The 19302-nt window shown below is 50.6% G+C and overlaps 2 protein-coding genes and 1 long non-coding RNA gene across 4 annotated transcripts; all 3 read right to left on the reverse strand.

Moving 5' to 3' along the window:
- Nucleotides 1-3834: 3834 nt before the first annotated feature.
- LOC112895791 lies at nucleotides 3835-6763 on the reverse strand. The gene is made up of 4 exons (XR_003229271.1): nucleotides 6041-6763; nucleotides 5150-5952; nucleotides 4503-4575; nucleotides 3835-4415 (listed from the first exon to the last, which is right to left on the reverse strand). It is a non-coding gene; the product is annotated as an uncharacterized LOC112895791 (long non-coding RNA).
- Nucleotides 6764-9202: 2439 nt separating this feature from the next.
- Nucleotides 9203-12455, reverse strand: LOC112895790 (zinc finger protein STOP1 homolog). Its single transcript, XM_025963782.1, has 2 exons — nucleotides 12145-12455; nucleotides 9203-11092 (listed from the first exon to the last, which is right to left on the reverse strand). Exon 2 carries the CDS (start codon nucleotides 10991-10993, stop codon nucleotides 9440-9442), a length of 1554 nt encoding a protein of 517 aa, XP_025819567.1. The 5' UTR covers nucleotides 10994-11092; nucleotides 12145-12455; the 3' UTR covers nucleotides 9203-9439.
- A 3203-nt stretch (nucleotides 12456-15658) lies between these two features.
- Nucleotides 15659-18454, reverse strand: LOC112891909. Of its 2 annotated transcripts, none has more exons than XR_003228619.1 (2): nucleotides 17305-18454; nucleotides 15659-16639 (listed from the first exon to the last, which is right to left on the reverse strand). XR_003228619.1 is itself a non-coding variant. In XM_025958912.1 (2 exons), exons 1-2 carry the CDS (start codon nucleotides 17743-17745, stop codon nucleotides 16530-16532), a joined length of 537 nt encoding a protein of 178 aa, XP_025814697.1. In that variant the 5' UTR covers nucleotides 17746-18454; the 3' UTR covers nucleotides 15659-16529. The 2 variants fall into 2 exon arrangements, 1 of the variants encoding a protein (XP_025814697.1); XM_025958912.1 differs by having other exon boundaries at nucleotides 15659-16625.
- Nucleotides 18455-19302: the final 848 nt, after the last annotated feature.

Consider the following 19302-nt stretch of genomic DNA (forward strand, 5'->3'; position numbering starts at 1 on the left):
CTTCTACCTTGGAAGAGTTTTCTACGTTAAATCCTCGTGTTCTCTTGGTTGATCGGTTCTTCTTCGTTGTTCTTTGTCATCTATTTTGTAACACAGTCAACGTGGCGGTCCAAGCCAGCCACGGTGCCGCGCGCACGACTTTCTCTACCAGGCTCCTCGTCGTACTTGGTGATGGCTTTCACGCGCAGGCTGGCACTCCGGCGAGATAAGCATCCCTCGTGCCCACGGAGCCCTCGTCGCAACCATCGCCCATCGGTGGAGATTCTTACGGCGACCGGGCTCTGCCACGTTGGGCGGCGCGCGGATCATCGGCGCTCAGCGCGTCGAGGAGGAGAACAGGAACAGCAGTCGGACGCGATTGTGGCCGTACACATCCAATTTAACGGCCACAAGAGGCGCAGAGTTGGACGGTATTTGAAATACCGTCCACCAGGTCGGTATCTCTTTACCGTCCCCCAAGAGATCAGACGCCTCGCGCCGCTGGCCGCCTGGCTGGGATCGTGAGATAGAAGAGAACCACGCCGCCATGGCCTCAACCGTGAGCCCGTAGCATGCTACGTGCGCGTTCCAGGCCTCTTGCACCGCGCTGCTGCACAGTCCGGCGCGGCTCGTCGTCGGTGCCGTCGTGAGTCGTGACCTCCACCGTGAGCTACGCCCACAGATACGTCGACCGCGAGCTCCTCAAGCACTGAGGTTCTGCTGCAGAGACCGGAGGTCGCGCGCTCGTCATCATCTGCTTCCAGCCTTCGGAACGCCGTCAAAGATCTCGATCTCGTGCTTCAGTGCCCACTCGCTCGCGCCCGCGTCCTCGAGCTCCCAGATACTGAGGCGCGTGCCGACACTCGTGAACCGCTGGCGGCCACGAGCCCGCGGCAGTGCCCGGCATCTATGCCGGGCCCCGCCTCGCGCCGCGCTCGGAGTCGAACACCTCGATGGTCGCGCCCCGGGGCAGCCAGCCCGCGAAGCAGAGTACCTTGCAGGGGTCGAACGACAGCACGGAGAGCAGCGCCCTCGCGCGCGGCGCAGGAAGCGCGGCCCGCCGCCGCGTGGTCGGGTTCACGATGTGGAAAGCCGGCGGCCAGGACGCGTAGTAGAGTAGCAGGCCGTTGCAGCCGTCGATGATGGTCGACGCGTCGTGGAGCGGGAAGAACCCCATGTCGCCGGCCTCCGCGTCGCCGCCGTCCCGTATACGGCGACGCGCTCGTAGCAGTGGCGGCGAAGAAGCCCGACCCGGGTATGGACGGTAAATCAAATGCCGACCGGGTGGACGGTATTTCATTTACCGTCCACCATCGATCTCTTATGACCGTTGGATCTCACATGTGTGGCAACGATCAAGTCAAGGTACCGAGACTTTTCCTCCTCCCCCGCGTGACCGCAGTCCTCCTCGACGACGCGCTGGGCTCCGGTGCGCAGGTGTGATGGTTATCTCGCCGGAGGGGATGAGTCGATCGAACGGTGGTTCTGGCGCCATTGCCGTCACGGCGCATCGCACTGCGTCCAGATGAGGTCTCTGTCCATGTCGAGCATGGCCGTGAGCGCGAGCGGTGGCGTGTCGACGCCGAGGTCAACAAGGTACGTCGCCGTGCTCGCGTGGACGGCCGCCGCCGTGACAGTGGAAGCGCCAGCACTGTCGCTCCGCATCGTCGATGCGGAGGGCGCCGTGACCGCGTCGAGCTGGCGAGGAGGCCGCTCACCTGGCCGCGCGCCGGACGCGGTCGGCCGCCGCGAGGAGACCGCAGTCGTCGACTGCCTCCCTGATCAGTTTGGCGGCGCCCTTGCCTCCCTGATCGCGGACGGCAAAATGATTGACAGACAGCCGTGGCTAGCTACGGTGCCCGAGTCAATGTCGTGGTCGAAGCCTCATGGTGTCGTGCTTGTGGAGGATCTCGCCATCGCCGGTGGCAGGCTCGCCGCAGAAGTCAGAAACGTCTGGGACCGCGCCGGCCATGGCACCACCGTGCCGTTCCACCTCTCTTGTCCGGCGGGATAATCATCCCACCTACCTATGAAGCTCTCACAACCATCGGAATTCGGAAGTGATTCTTGCAGCCGCTGGATTCTGGCTCGTCGGGCGACGCGCGGCTTGGAGCTCGGTGCGTTGTCGAGGAGAACAGCAGTCGAGCGAAGGAGCTGTCTTCCGTATGTACGATCTAACGGGCACGAGAGGACCCCACCCGGATGGTATTTCAAAGTCCCCCACCACACGCCGCTGGCCACCTGGCCGGGATTGGGGACCAGATCTTCGCGAAGCTAGTATAATTTCTTTTAGCGAAGGTGCCTGAGCATGTATTTCATTAAAAGTAAGAGAATTACAATAACATAACTACGAGAGAATCTTCATAGCGTAAAATTATAAAACCACCAAGCAAATAGCATATGACTGAATACGTACTAAACCAAGCAGGAGAGAAGAAAGGGCAACTATCTAGCCTAACAAACCTACAATTCAAATAAATGACCAAAAACATCTATTCCTAATTGTCTTTGTATTTTAAAAAGAACAAGAAGTTGTCTGAACCATTCAAAGAAATGAGGATTAGGGCTAAGATTCCCAAACTGAATACGATAATCAATAAAGATGTAGCACTAAGGGCTTCGAAACACTCCACTGGGCATAATCTTCTTCGAAAAGAATGGTACATAAGTCAATCCTTTGAATTTATGGCACATCTGTAAAATTGCAACTTGCAATCTGAAGGATATGATATTTTCGATCAGTTTATCCAGGGATATTGTTTATTTGCATTTCTGTGCTGGGATTGCTTTCAAGATTTGCATAAAGTAGTGTCTCCTACCAATCATACCCATTTTCAGGTCGCATAACACATTAACTATAATTGATTAATTACCATGGACGGACACTGCAACTGGTGTGGGCTAATGCAATATAGAACCGATGCTGACTCCTTTGCTGCATAATAAGCATATATTTAATTTCAAGTTAACAATGTAGGATCCTTTTTGTGCGCTTATTCATGCAACATTCTGGTAGTTGTGGTGCTGGAGCTTTGGCCAGACAAGTAGAAGAATAGAAAACCATGTAGAAGAGTGAAAATTTAGTCACGAGAAGAAAGGACCAATTTCAGTCTTTTACTAGACTAACTAAGTGCCCGTACTTTGCTACGGGCAATAAAAACTATATATACTAATCCGATTTGTTTGTATGAGAAATATGCATCTTAACGCTTCCATAAAATGCAACTCGGAGTGATAGAATCATAGAACACCTGCAATTATTGGTTTCTCCCCTCCCATTGCATAAGTTGATCATACACCAAAGTTTTCCGCATAATAATGAATAATAAAATAAGTATGCATAGATCTCTTGCTTTTGATGGGCTAGAGAAAACTGCAACTATAAAGAACGCCAAGTGGGCTATGTCGTAGATGTCAGATTCAGAAGAAAATGCAATAAAAAACCAGATAAAATATCATATATATTGTATGAAAATTGAAACACCACAGAAATCTTCGTAGTCAACTGTCCAGGCAATGACCACGCTGGCTAATTCCAGAGGTGATTGTGATTAACTCAATAGTTACAGTAGAAGCAATCAAAATGTTTTTTAAATATCCACCTCATGTTCTGAATTGAAATCAATCATTTTTCAGAAAGCACAAATTGCTATTACCTTTTACACAAAGCATGGTGCCACCGTGCTCACCACAAATAATCAAAGAAAATTTGCGACGACCAAATAGATCTGTGCAATAACTCATACCCACAAATCACTAAGCCAAGATCAATGATCTGCAATCCTAATTATGCAAACTAACGCCCTTTCCAAATAGGGGTGCGGTTCTCGAAGAAGTTGACGCACACATAGCATCTCACAAATCAATGCCATCACCTCTTTCTCACCATATGCAGAGCCCAAAATCAGTGCCGTATATATGTTCTGTTGATATGATTAGTATACAGATTGCTCTTTCTCAATGGTATTGGTTTCATAGAATATATATAACTACTTCACAAGACATATCTCTTCACGATGAACAAGTGGCAGTCCAAACCGCACTAAGGGAGATCGCCATTGGCAGGTCCTTGCATTCAGTATTTTGCCTTTTACCTTTGAGCAATTGACCAGTGTTTTGGGGAGTCATAGAAATCTGAAGCATCTGTGACTGACCAGACATTAGTGAACCGATACTTCTAGATTCATCGATATCCGCACGCAAACTTTCACATAATGATTGTCCTTTATTAGCCTTATACAACTCAGAACGCTACTTGTTGCTGTCATTCCTCTTTCCTCTTTTCATTAGACATTGAATCACGACGCTTCTTGTTCATGTCATTTGTCTGTTCAATGGACATTGTTGCGGATCGGGCTCTCTCCCTCTTTCTCTCTCTAGTTCCTTAGGATAACTTCTAGTGGCCGTAGCCTCCAACTCGGTGCATGTTTTAGTCCCTACACATCGAATCAGGATAACATATACTTAGAGATTGAACCGATCTAACATGAAATTTAATTCCATTGTTTATTTCGTTTGATTACCTCCATTGGTGTTGTTTGGTGGGTCTCCAAGTGGGGCTCGAACTACCATTTCTTCTTCCTGAATCTGCCATTCCTATTAACATGCAAATATAAAAGTGCACACTCTTTATTAATGTAATACTCGATGATACAAAATCATATTGGAAAACAGCCACCGTCCAAAATTTCACACCTCCAGCACTCATAATATTAGTCTCAAATGATCTATGTAGGGATAAAAAAACAAATTTATGTCAATTTCTAGCTGGTTAGGACAGCATATAATCAAATCGTCTATGGCACTCAATCAGTATATGGCTGTACAAACAGCGAAAGCACATACGCTGCCAAATGAACCAGGTAAAAAAGGATATATCGGCTATCCACCCACTTAAAGCCCACATGGAGCAAGGCTGCAGATTCACTTCTTCAAGCAGTTTGTAACATCTCAAGTTGCCATATTTCTCACAAAACATTGAAGTGAAACAAATTTGAATATGACCAAATGACAGTCACTTCCTACTTGAGGTTATCGTCTAATCAGTAACTGTCATGATTGTCTACATTCTACAGCTCTTTAATAGGTGCGTTACAACTGTCTGTACCGATGCCGATCAAAATACCTCTTTATAAATGTGCATCTATATTTTAAATAAAGAGAGGCTCACCTGTATTACTTCTGGTTAGCACAACAGATATGGAATCATCAACAGATGTGGAATCATCACCGTTTCAAACTTCCATAACATATCACTAATAAGGAAAGGAGGGCTGCAACAACAAGATAACTAATTCAACCTAGGGCTAAATGAACAACTGCTGAAGATTTACTCAAGCAATGATACGCAGCAGAGTTCTCTAGATAATGATAATATAGAAAGAAAAAATGCAAGCGAGAGGCAATTCCAACACAAGGAAAGCAGCACATAATAATATGCTAGGATTAGAAGCTGCACTTGAATTGGCACATGCTAGTAGAATATGCAGAGATCCAAGTGACAAAAACAGTTTTATTTCAGCTCCCGCTCTCTGAGGAACAGAATGAGATATAGATATTATAAACCATTGAAGTGATCATGTTTATTAATAAATTAAAATAGACCATCATCCTACACAGGGTCTAGTTATACAATTGGAAAGACATGTTAAGAAATAAACATCTGTGTGTGTAGAGTAATTGGCTGTAATTCTATTGATCTTGCATTCATCCAAGCCTCAAGTGGTGGCAGAAAGATCCTAGATCCTTGAAATATACTAATGGTGTGGTACGATAGTGATTGTGATCTAATGTCAGAACATGATCTACGAAACACAACAGGAAAGGTATAAATATGTCAGGCAACAGGTCAAGGATACATCATTATAAGGCAGATATTTGCAAGCAAGCTTGCCAACATAGATGGTTGTTTCAGGGCAGCGCTGGAGGACCAAGTGCCGATCCTCGCCTTCACCAACCGATTTATGTGCGAACCTACGCACAGGCAGGCAAAATCAGCTGCTACACAGCAGCCAGTGATACTCGCGACACCACCCCCGAATGAGCTAGCAGGCAGCAGTACCCGTAGATTTCAGCAAGGCGATGCAAGAGAAGGCGGTGGTAGCCCCGGCGGGCTGGAGCTATATGGTGTCCGCCGCACCGTCCTCCTCTCCACCGTCGCTGTCGCCGGCGTCGGTGCAGCGAAGCTGCTGGAGGGCGGCGATGAGAGCCTCCTCGGTGGAGAGGATGAGGTGCTTGCTGTGCAGATTGTCCTTGGTGAGCGAGGCCACCTCCTCAAACATGGCGAGCTGGGTGGTGTCCATCCCCGATTGGACTTGATTGGATTCGATTGCTGAAGGAAGCGGCGGCCGCCGGATCGCGTGCAGGAGAGTACGGCGGCGGCGGTCTCGGCGGGTTTGAAGGAGAAGGCGGAGGGGAGGCGGTGGGGAGGCTAGCGGCCCGAGTGCGAACGGCCACGCCCGGCGGCGGCTTGGCGCGAGGGCGGAGACGCGGCGGGACTGCGGCGGCGCCGCGGTTGCGGGTCGACGGCGAAGCGGCGGCCGGTGGGGATGCTTGGTGCGGAGGTGTGCCACGCGCGTCGGGGGCTCGGTGGGATGGCGCGACCGCGGCGGCGCGGTGGGGAGGCGAGCGGCCCGAGGGTCGGGGTGGAGCGAGGGGAGGGCGGCGGGCTGTAGAGGAGAAGTTCGTCGGGACGGGAGAGATGGAACCGTCGGCGACTCGGCATGCGGGGGAAGGTGGGTCGCTAGGGGAGACGTCGTGACGCGACTGCTCGCTCCCCGAACGACTGCTTCGTCTACTTTCCGGCATGACCGTTCATGGAAACGACTACTTCGTCTACTTCCCGGCGTGACCATTCGTGGGACTGCACTGCGAACTTCTTCCTGCATCGACATAGTTCGACTACTTCGAGCAAGACCAGTCGAATAGTATGTCTATTCCAGCCGGTAACGACGCAACCGGTGCCTCCAGCACTAGTCCCTCCTTGGGGTACTTACTAAACCTATTGTGCTTTAACTCTTGGTTCATGGTTATTAGTAAGAATAACATGAACACATGCACATATTTTATTCACGTATTATCACTCATTTATATCATAAAATTGCTAGTATATTTGGAATTAAAATATATCGAAAATTGTCTAGCTGTGTAACACTTTCCTTTCCACGATGGTAGTCTGGCTGCAATCTTGTCTATCAATGGCTGCACTTCCACTCCTTTTAATTTTCTTATACTCGGTGGAAGCCCTTGGCAAGTGCAACTGTGCTGGGCGAGATCAAAGCAGACAATCCCAGCAACACCCGTCGATGCATTGCCGGCGCGCCCCCCGGCCGCTTTCGCAGGCCTGGCAGCCTCCTCGCAATCAATTTGTGATGGCTTTAGCTAGTTAGCCTTGCCGATGCATCCGAATCAACGTCGCCGCCGTCCACGGGGCATCAGAGGTCGCACCGCTGCTCGCTCGTGCTCCTCGGCGCCTCGACGGTGCTCTACCGACGAGTGCTACTTTGGCCGCGTCCCTGCCTCCTGGTCGCGTACGTCCTAACAGAGGCGAGTGTTGGATGGGGAGAGCACATGAGGTCGTTTGGAGGACGCTCCGAAGGTCGTCGTGCGGCAGCGAGCGCACGCTGGCTAGCTGCGCAAGCACAGCAGTCCTGGCGTTAGAGTAAACGTCGAGGTCCTGCGCTTTGTCACGGCTCTCGCCCTCGCCGGAGGCAGGCACACGCCGCAGAACTGAGAACATCGTACCTGGGACCGCGCTGGCCATGGCACCGCCGCACCGTTCCACCTCTCATGTCTGGAGGGATAAGCATCCGACGTGCCAACGAAGCAGAGCACCTTGTAGAACAGGGAGGCGCAGGGGTCAAACGACAGCACGGAGAGCAGCGCCCTCGCGAGCGGCGCAGGAAGCGCGGCCCGCCGGCGCGTGGTTGGGTTTACGACGTGGAACGCCGGCGGCCGGGACGCGTAGTAGAGCAGCAGGCTGTTGCAGCCGTCGATGATGGTCGACGCGTCGTGGCGCTGGAAGAAGCCCATGTCGCCGGCCTCCGAGCCGCCGCCGTCCAGTCTACGGCGAAAAAAACGCGCTCGTAGCAGTGGCGGCGATCAGGCCCGGTCCGGGAATGGACGGTAAATGAAATGCCGACCGGGTGGACGGTATTTCATTTACCGTCCACCCCGATCTCATACGACCGTTGGATCTCACATGTGCGGCAGCGATCAAGTCAAGGTACCGAGACTTTTCCTCCTTCCCCGCTTGACCTCAGTCCTCCTCGACGACGCGCTGGGCTCCGGTGCGTAGGTGTGATGGTTATCTCGCCGGAGCCGACGAGTGGATCGAACGTTGATGGTTCAAGCGCCATTGCTGTCACGGCTCGTCGCGCTGCGTCCAGATAAGGTCGCTGCCCGTGTCGAGCACGGCCGTGAGCGCCAGCGACGGCGTGCCTATGCCGAGGTCGACGAAGTACGCCGCCGTGCTCGAGTGCACGGCCGCTGCCGCGGTAGCGCCAGCGCCGTCGCTCCGCATCGTCGATGCAGAGGGCGCCGTGACCTCGGCGAGGAGACCGCGGGCGCCGATGTGCGTCAGGTCGAGTCAGATGCCACGGCCTGGCTTGCTGGGAACGGTGAAGAAGGCAATGGAGAAACCATCGCTTGGAGGCGATTAGACATGGTACGAAGGGGGAAATGGTTAGTTGTCCCTCAGCTTAAGAGCAGCCTGAGCAAGTGAGCAGTGGACCCGCGCTTGCTTGGGGGTAAGGCCTGCTGTGAGTCTGTGACCCGCGAGTTGCACTAGCAAGTCTGCAAGATTGCAATGGAACAAATGAAGGTGATGCGGCAATGGTGGTGGTTGGTGGGTGCGTCATGAGAGCGGTTTTGGAAGGTGTGGGAGGTCGGAAAATTAGGCTTCAATTTCTTCGTGATTTCCCATCAAAGAGCAACAAGAGTGCAGAGTTCTCCGTATACATCGTCATCATTATCAATTTGTCAGATGCAGTAGCGAGAAACTACACCAGATCAAGCTCTGCACAAATCTAGCACCGTGATGTTTCTGGAGAAGGACCACTCGCTAGCAACCATGCAGTTCTTTCCCAGCAATAACAGAACCAGATTAGCAGCTGGGCAGCTTGTTATCTCTGATCTGTGTCATGGCATTTCACTCAGCTAAACGGTAGTCTATTTGTCCTGCTATGACAAATTCACGGCACTACAAACATGTAGCAAGGCCAGGTAAAAATGAAAGAGTAACACTTGCATGTATATACAGAAAATTGGGGCTATCTCAGTCTGTACGAAATGCTAGACGTGCTCATTATTGATGACCACCAAATGAAAGTACACTTAAGAAAAAAAAGAAAGGCATAACCTAAAATGACTCTTGAATATAGCAAGAACCAGACTAGTATCATGCATACACCATACATAGAGGCTGCCAGTGCCCTTGTCGTCATCATCACGGTGACCTCCATCAGTTGTCTCCATTCTGCTGTACATAACTGCATCCCGAAGGCAGAAAAGAGAAGGGATCCTCAGAGATGTCGAATCCAGGGCGAGTGAAGTCATCGAGTGCGCCAAAGCAAGGATCAAAGCTCAGCGGCGAGTAATAGCCGCGTGCATCATCAGCCATTTTCATGTCAAGGTTTGAAATGCCATCGGACGAGCTGCAAGGGAAGCACCCCATGCTCCTTGAAATTTCATTCATAGGCTCGCTGTCCTGCTGTTGCTCTGATGCTTCTGATACCTTGACATCATCCATGGGGAGCGCAGGCGTGTGGCCCTGGAAAAGCGCAACATGCCCGAAAAGCTTGTCCTTCCTAGAGAAGGTAGTTCCACAAGAACAGAGCCACTTGTCACGACCACAATGCTTCTCATGAGTCTTCAAGTCGGCAATCACAGAAAACTTTTTAGTGTTGCAACGGCTGCAGGTGTAGCTCTTGTCACAATGGCTTCGCTTGTAGTGATTCTTCACACACAAGATTGTCTTGAGAGGTTGGAACTTCTTGTGCTCTTTGTTCCGCTTGCAACCCACAAATGGGCATGAGTACCTTGTAACTGGTGCATGATCTGAACCAGAATCCTTCGTGGGCTTGGCAAGAGCCGCAGCAGTCTTGTACTCATCTCCATGGCCCCTCATGTGCATCCTTAGGTTAGCATCTCTCTTGAAGCCCTTCCCGCAGATCAAGCAGAAATGAGTATGTGGTGCTAAAATTTCCTCCTTTTCCAATTGCAATACTACATAAGAACCAGGGGGGAGATTCTCTCCCTCATGGTCACCATCATCACTCTCCTTTACATCATGGTCTTCCATCGGAGTTGGTTCAGACCCTTCCCCACCACAAGGATTTGGGCATTTGATCAGATCATCTCTTTCATCTTGGGTAGTATTAAGGCTATTGATCAGTTCCTCATAACCAGAGGCCTTTCCAATGTCAGGAATATCAGTCTTGCTGTCTACACTTGGTCGCTGATTAGCATTCATGCCAAAGCCCATAGGAGAACCAAGAGTGTTGCTGAGCTGCCTTACTGCTGGATTGCTGCTAAGTGGGTTCTTCATTGAAGGGAGCAGCGAACCAGCAGTTGTGATCAGCTGGATTATAATGCTAGTGAGATCAGCAGTTATGAGCTGCTGCTTTGCTGCGAGCTCACAGGAACCGCCAGCTACTTGGTTCTCTCGGCTACTAATGGACTGCACAACATCTTTTACCTGTTTGATCTTCTGCTCAAGGAAAGTTAGGTTGCTAACTATAGCTTGCGGGTCCCAATCTGTACTCTGTGAAGGATTTGGTTCAAATTGGTTGCCAACTTTAGCTTCATTGTCATTAGCAAGATACAAACTGGAGGAGGGAGGCCCAAAGAATGGTGGAATGCCTGGTAAAGATTGGCCAGGTCTTGGAAAATAAAACTGCTCTACTGAATTGGAACGGACAGTCTGTTGGTCAGGGTCAGCATTCCTTGCCGTACCACTTGCAACCGATGAAGAAGCTTTCATGGCAGTTTCCAAACTTGACATCCCGCCTTCCATTTCGATTCAACACCACCCTAGTGCTGCTTCAGTACGCCCTTCTACCCCAGGAAATACAATCATCCGGCATAGAATTGATCTACTGGGCGAGTATGAACCCTGAAGCAGAGAGATTCAGAGATTATAGGTTGCAGAAAGATAAATTTGAGTCATACTCATAACCAAAGCTAGAAGGAAGCTATGACTAGTGGCCAGCAGAAACGGCCTTTCTCGTTCAAAAGAAAAACCAGTGCCTATTTCTATTGACAATCCTACCTCTTTATTTCAGATGAAACATACCAGAAACAGGGAACATACATGAAACTTATTTCAGGAAACAATTGGGAAGTTAAAAGAGTATGTTCACCAGCTAGCCGAGGTTACTAGTCAGAATCAGACCACTACTTCGCTCATCATGTCCTAGTATTTCACCAAACAAATATTTTTACTGAATATATTTTACTGATAGATAACTTCTCGAGATCTTCACTAAAAGACAAGTCAATAATCTAATCTGAACGCATCAAGAGATCTGTGGCCAGAAAAGTATGCATCCGAAAACTCAGGCCATAGCAACATCTAGTAAAAGAGCTTGAAACCTAGTAGAGGCAATCAGAAGGATGGATGCAAACTTTAACACACGCAACACAAGGTCGACTGAACAAATGAATCATGAGGGAATCAGGCGCTGGTTCAGTTCAATGAACGACCCTAACGAGATCAAATCGAAGATCCGAAATCTCCTAATCGAAGAAAAAAATTCAGTAAAACACTTCCTTTCTTTGCCCCCCTGATGAATTTCAAGAATACACAGCAAAGCAACCAGAGCCGTAGAGCAAAGATTCCAGATCAAGGGATCTCAAATCCCTCATGTATCACCCTTCCTCCATAACCTCAAGATCCTCCTCTACTAAAAAAAAATCTTTTATCTTTATCAGATAGGGCCCAAATCAGACAAAAAAGGCAAAAATAGAAGAAATTAATACAGGGAAACCACCTTCTACGAATTCTTTAATAAGCAATCTAGAGAACCATCAAGAGGCGAGCAGCACAAATCCCAGATAAATTCCCCCCATGCTATCCTCGCCAGCTCCTCAATCGGTGTTCTCGTTTCAATCGAGCCAGCTAGAAGAAGGTCGTAAAGTAAAAAAACAACTCAAAGGTGGACTTACAAAGCAGCAGGTCGGAATTGCGGCTCCCGGGCGAGAAAATGGGAGCCCGGTAGGCGGATGAGGTGGGTTTATAGGAGGAGGAAGGAGCCCCGAGCCTTCCTGCCCGCTCCCCCCTCGTTGACCTCACGAGCTCCCCACCCCACCTCTCCTCCGGTTACCGATACTGCACTGTGCGAGCTCCGTTGCGGTTCGCCCCCCACCCAGCGCGGCGCCGTAACGTGCTCCAGCTGCTTTGTACAGTGGATAGTAAGCCCGTTTGGTGTGGGGCCGTGGTGTCAGTCTAACACTGAGGTCAGCGAAGGGCGTAGCGTGCTCCAGCGGCGCACGGTAACCAGAACGAGGAAAGAGAAGGGGTGTGGCTTGGCTTGGCTGCATTAGCAATTCAGCATGCGATGCGATGCGAGGAGAAAGGAGAGCAGGTGGCGTCAGATCTGGTGCTGAGCGATCTCAAAAAAAAAAAGATCAGGTGCTGAGCGGTGGGCCCTGTTCCTCGCGGGGGCGATTCGAGGCCCTGGGAAAGGAAAAAAGAAAAGTCTCGTCAAAAAAAGAGTGAGGCCCAATTCCAACGAGGGCCCACCGGCTCGCGTCGCGTCGTTCTCTTCTCTACTGTGTGTGGTAGCGCTTGTTCTTCATCCTCTCGCTGCCTTTCCATGGTGCCGCCATGGACTCGACTAGATTAGGTTGGAATCGAGTAGGTCCCATCCTACCGGGCCAATGGGGGAAAAGGATTAGTGGCAAATAGGGCATGCCAAAATTGCGGGAATAGCTGGGAGTATGGTGCCTTTTTAGTGCTGATTTTGTACAACTTGATGCTATTTTCACTGGATTTGTGCCTTGTTAGTTGTTACTGGGGCCTGGTTGATGTGCAAGCATGGGGATCAGGGCATGTGTTCAACAGAGAATAGGTGCTCTATTAAAGATTAAATAATCGCTCCACCTGGTCCCAAATATTTTGCGCTTCGACCAAAATTTTTTAGATTCCAACGGCAAGTATTATTGCCAGAAAAAGGAATTCTTTATTATTCTAAAAAAATGAAAAGGTGTGAGTTGATTTTGCTGGTTCTCTCTTGCTGCACCCTGAATAAAACTGATGTTCTAGAGTACTAGAGCAGAGTAGCAACCTTCCAGCATATAGGAGCCAACTCCCCTTCTGGCTTCTGAAAGCGGCAATTCCATGATTCACGAGGGAAAAATATGTTGTTTTCCCACCAAATTATGATAGGTGTCATGAACGCTTGCCATCATACCTGCTATCTCCCCCAGGTGTGTGATGCTCCACAGGTGAACTGAGAATGAAGCTTTCCTGGAGCTGAAAACCCCAAGGCTGCAAATGCAACGGTGTAGATCACGCTATCCAGTCCCCACGACGGCACAGCGCGCACCACAACAGCCACGGCCCCAGAAGAACCATGCCGAGCCCGGCCTTCTTTTGACATCATCGCTGAGGTCACAGGGAACGAAAACAGAAGAGATCAACAGGAGCCTGCTGGGCCCTGCTCCTCCTCCTGCAGTCCAAATCATCCTCCGTGGACCCGGGCCCACGATTCCTCCTTGCTTAAAATAGGATCAGCACACCAAGCTCCAATCCAATCTCATTTGCAGGAGCTCTCGATTCTTGCAAAAATGCGACGTGTGATCCCACATGTTTACACTTGGCCCATTTGGGGCTAAGGTGTCAGCATCTTTGCCATCTTCTTTTACTTTAATTTGTTATCCAGAGTAGGACAACTCTGTGATAGATCGCGGTTGACCACGGAATTTAGTAGTGTTCTGAAAGCAGGGGCGATTGCTAGAGGGAAACGATTTCTTAAGGTAAGATAGCGAATCAGAAGGTGAGCAACTGCCTAAACAAAGTCCAACTGACTTGCGTAGCCCATAAATAAAGGAGAGATCAAGTTGATCTCCTAAATAAATTCAAAAATAAAAGGTCAAGCGTCACAGAGGAAAGCATCAAGAGAATTAACATCTTGACGGGAACCCAAGGCTCATCAGAATAAGTTCGATCGATATTCTTGCAAGGCAGAGAACCGAAATGAAATAGGGAAAGCTGAACGAGAGATTCCACTGGCACAGAAACGTGCACGTAAATCATCGAGGTTTGCCGATAGGTTTGTTGGGACCATGATGCCGTCGCCACATGAAAAGATACTTTGAGCCCCTTTCCTGCGGCGCCACACATCAACCATGGCCCAACATCTTTCCGCATCAGCTGGTTGACAATTTTACCATCTGTGCGACTATGCACCACAACTTTCTCACCCTAAACTTGGATTTTTTTTTTAGAAAAAAAAGGTTACAATCCACACCATCCAAAAAGTAAATCAAGGCAAGCTTTGCTCTGTGATGAACTGATGACGTATAGATGCTTGTGGTATTACTTGGTTGTAAATACCTCACAATGTAGCAGCTTATACAGCATCGTCTTGAGGCATAAGCCAACTCGATCTTCCCACAGCCAGCCTCGAGAGCATCAGCTCGCACAGCACCTTTTATCCTACCGCACCATCTAGCATATGCAAACAGAACAGGCATAGGCTAATTTGATATTCCCACAACATCAGGCTGTCAGCCAGCTTCGAGCAGCAGCTCACGCGCGGCAGCATTGTTCTGAACATCTGCATTGTCAAACCATCATATTTAAGAGCTCAACATCCTCTGATTCTTTTAGAAAAAGAACAGCCTCTGATTCAGGTGATTTCTCACTGCAATACTGAAATCGGCAGCAATGTTCTGAACATCTGCATTGCCAAACCATCATATTTAAGAGCTCAACAGCCTCTGATTCGAGTGATTTCTCACTGTGATACTGAAATCTGCTCGGCATAGTTGCAAAATGTAGTAGTATCTCTCTGAACCTGAAGGTCCCGCTCCTCCACTTCTTTGCTAGCAACACAGTGCCTTTGTTGATGCCTGTTTGCATACCGCCGCGCCGCCACCACAGATCGAGTCCATGCGGCTGTACCCGCCGTCGGGCCTGGACATGCCCACAGCACGCCAGGTGGCCCTCACCGACCCGTATGCGCTCTCGCCGGCCATCCATTGACCTCCGGTGCCGCGTCGTCGGGCTCTCCATCGGCGAGACTAACCCAGGGCGAGGTCCAAATTCGATCGAGCTCTCGCCCGTCGTGTCACAGCAAACGCGCCTCTCGCTCCTTGGCTCGCCGAAGCACCGCTGCGACCTGGAGTTGCTCGCCTCCCACTCCGCCATCGTCCTCCATGACGTCCAGGAAGGACCAAGGCAGCATGAAACACAGAAGGAACAAAAATGAAACACCGACGAAGAGTCCAAGCATCTCATCTGATATCGTCTGTCTGAGATATCGCTCGCCTACAATTTCACTGACTGAAGATCATCTACAGTCGGCTCTACAATTTCGCGGAGGCGGCCGCCGACCCTACTGCAAATTTGAAATCGCAATCGAGGTTGCCGCCATGCCCGTCCGACGTCTCGCTCCACAAGGCCCGGGTGCGCACTTCGGCGAACCGCGCGCTGCCCCACAAGTCTTGCAGCTAGGGGTGAGGTTAATGGGGACGGTGCTAGGGATTGAGCTAGGGGTTGGTGGCCGAGGCGGGGTTTGCCAATTCCGGCATGGAGGACGACGGCGGACGGGCGGAGGAGCACACCACGGCCAGGGGTCTATTTGAAAATAATTAGGGGTTACTAATCGCGATCCAAATTGGTGGGTTGTATGTAAATTATATGGTGTAATATGAAACTATTTATTCAAATAAGAGGGTATTTTAAAAATAGTTGCAAATGTCCCGGTCTGGGGACATGCAACCGGCGAGGTCGCAGCGCGCCGCCGGCGCCGGCCTCCCCTGGCCGTGTCCCGTACCTGCCTCCGCGGCAGCGCCGCCCGGGGCACTATTTCGTCCGAAGATGCTCCCGCGGCAGCGCCGGCGCCTCGACGTCCTGAAAGCGGTGCTGGCAACTCTAGCGGTCCTCTTCCTTTCACCGGCGACGACGCCTCGGGATCCGGTGTCCGCGCCCGTCCCTGCCACCGGCTGGCGCGCACGGCGCGAGCCCTCCCTCCAGCGCTGCGGTGGCACGGAGCATTCACCACTGAGCAGGAACGGGGCCGCACTAGTCACTGGAGTGACCATTGATTGAAATGTGCAGAGAGCTGAGTTAAAAAAATTGTAAAGGCTCAATTAAAAAAATTTGATCCACGAACACGAAGGAGGACTGGTGGCGAGCTGTGTAGCCCGTCTGCGCCGACGGAGCTGTCGTCCTCCTCCTCTGCTGGCGTCCCGATCTCCGACGACGTCCGTTGATGAGCCCCGGCCGGCCGGCCAACTTCACACGTCAAGTGCTTTGAAAGCCGAAAGGTAGGATGACAAACTTTTAAGCAGCAGAAATTTGGGACGAACTTAGTTACGGAACATCAATCCGCATCATATTCATCCCTTGCTTTGATCTTCAGACTTGTGTCATAAACATCAGTCCAATTCATGGCTGCATTCAACTGCAACACATACATCTGCATGCATTCAACTGCAACACATACATGACAAGTTTCATGGCTGCTTTCAACAGCAACACATACATCTGGATGGGTTTCACATTTGTTGTAATTTTGCTTCTGAGATTTCTAACAGCATATATATGGACATGCATGATAGATGATAGTCGACAAATGTAATTGGTTAAACAGTTCACAAATCTAGGTTGAGAGTTAACATTTTTAAAAAGAGATCATTGCTTTTCTAACCGACGGTGGGGGTGACGCACGCACATCGACCAGCTGCAACAAACTTGTTACAAACATCTTTATTTGACCTTTTCAATGCAGCAGCCATGGAGTGTGCAATAGCCATGGTAACAGCCATGGTTAAGACCATTAATCCACCTTATTGTTGCTGTTACAAAGAGAATTTATGTACTACACTAATATCTAGAATTAGTGTGTTTGTAATCTCCCTATATAAGGAACCTTGAGATCAATGAGAAAATTGCCAATTCACTATTCACAGCTGCTATTGGGAGCTCTCTTGTCTCTACATTTTCTATTCACAACACATTATCAGCAGCTCTAACAAACTGAGCAAGAACAAGGAAAGAGATGAAGAAATCACGCTATCAGCAGCTCTAACAAACTGAGCAAGAACAAGGAAAGAGATGAAGAAATCACCGGTAACTCGACGGGTAAGATGGCTCACCATGTGCCCATTTTGCTTGATGCCTGTTCTTCTCTTCGACGCAATCTTCGTGCTCGCCATCTCCGTCGCCTCAAGCACTAGCAACTCACCGAGCTTCTCCGGCCTCCAGTGCGCCGTCCTTGACGCGGCAGGGGCCGTGGTGCTGGCTTTGCCGGCCGTGGCCCCCGGTCTCCTCCCTCTGGTTTCGCCAGCTGTGGAGGACGACGCCACGACGACGGCGCCGCTGCCCGCAGAGCCACTAGAGCTGCTAGCAGCGAAACGAGCAGCCTCGCCACCCGCCGCGGACCTCCACTGATGCCGACACCTGACACCTGCACCGCACCAAAACGCATTCTGGTGGAGTCGCCGCGCCACTGCGAGTCCCATGGATGGACTGCAAGGGTGCGGCTGCAGCCCGATGGGATGCCGGCGGACATGGTGACGTCGTACTGTCCTTGCCATGGCTAGACAAACTACGCTCGCCGCGACACCGGTCCTTCATCAACAGAGCATGGTTTCACCATGGCCTCGCCGTGCCGCGCCATCTGGCCATCACCTTCGCCGGACTACACGCCGACGACACCGCTGTACACTCCAACTCCAGCTGAGCCGCCGGAGTTCCTCCTCAGAGGCACCATCGCCACACGCCGCGGCGCTCCGCCCTTCTACATAGCCGCGGGTAGCTCCATCAGCATGGCCGCGGCGGCGCCGCCCGGCTTCGCCGAGCCCGAGCCCCAGCTCGTACCCCCATCTCCACCGCCGGGGCCTTGGTTCCCTGGCCGCCCGACCACAGTCGTGGCGGCTAACGCACGCCCCGGCCTCCGCCGCATCATCAAGACCGGGCATGTCCCGGCCGAGATGAGCGCCGACGGCGAGGCCCGCCGCCCGCCGCCCACCACCCCCAGGTGAGGGGGAGGCCTAAGCGCGGGGGAGATGAGGTCCAGGAGACGGCTGTGGCGGACTGAGGCGGCGGCGTCGAACCGGCGTGGCGACGGCAGATCGGCGGCGGCAGCGGTGGGCGGCGTCGGGCAGGTGGCGGCGGCGGGTAAACCCTAACCACGCCCGAGCCAGGCCTTCAAGGACGTAGAAAGCATGGGCCGGCGGCCCACCAGCCCGTGCGCCCCGCAGCCCTCCCCCACCCCCTCTCCCACCCCCGGCGCGTCTGGGCCTCCTGGACCGAAAGCGGCGGTGGGCCAAAACCGAGATTGTCTCGGCCCACAGCCCAGTTATCTTTAATTTTTCCAGAGTTTTAATTTCCTTAGAAATTTACACCCTATCCCCTGAGTTTTGGACAATTTACTTTCCGCAAATAATTAGAGAGAATATATTTGCTTTCAGCACCCTATAACTCTCTGTTATTATATATATATGAGTTTGTTTCAGCACTCTATGCATTCCCGTATCTTTTACTTTACAAGCACTTTGCAAATTTGTATTATCTCACTACTTTATTTTTATTCAATGCAGTACTATCCTCTAAATTAGAAGAATCCTTTGAAGTATGAGATCATATGGATCTACGCATGCCTTAGCATTGCGATTATCCCTCCAACTCAGAATTTCTACCAAAAATGAAGGAAATTTACTTTATTATTCGAGTTTATTTTTTTTGAGTTCACATAAAATTGCATAAATATGCCATAAATTTCTCAAAATTATTGGCAATTACAATGTAGGTGAGATGGCAACCGAAGTGTTTGATATCCTCGCTCTTGATGGTTCCAATTTTCCTTCTTGGACGATGGATATCAAAGTGAATTTGTCGACACTGGACTATACAGATGTATAGATGAAACAGCTGCTGGGACTGTTACCCCCTCCAACATGTCCAATTACTCTGCCTTGAAAGTGATGATGAATCATATCCATCCGAATTTGAAAATGGAGTACATGTACGAGGATGACCCACATGCTTTGTGGACAGCTCTCAAAAATCGATATGAACAGCATAAAGCTATTATCCTCCCAAGGTAACGCATGAGTTGAACCACTTACGCCTACAGGATTTCAAAACTATAG

The sequence above is a fragment of the Panicum hallii genome, chromosome 5 (genome assembly GCF_002211085.1).
Source record: "Panicum hallii strain FIL2 chromosome 5, PHallii_v3.1, whole genome shotgun sequence".
NCBI lineage: Eukaryota > Viridiplantae > Streptophyta > Magnoliopsida > Poales > Poaceae > Panicum > Panicum hallii.

Excerpts from the sequence above, each read along its gene's own strand:
- LOC112891909 (XM_025958912.1), bottom strand. The coding sequence starts at position 17,745 with ATGGCAAGGACAGTACGACGTCACCATGTCCGCCGGCATCCCATCGGG. Across the intron at positions 16,626-17,304 it reads TCAAGCAAAATGGGCACATG|ATGTATGTGTTGCAGTTGAA; the intron begins GTGAGCCATCTT and ends GAATGCATGCAG.
- LOC112895790 (XM_025963782.1), bottom strand. The coding sequence starts at position 10,993 with ATGGAAGGCGGGATGTCAAGTTTGGAAACTGCCATGAAAGCTTCTTCA.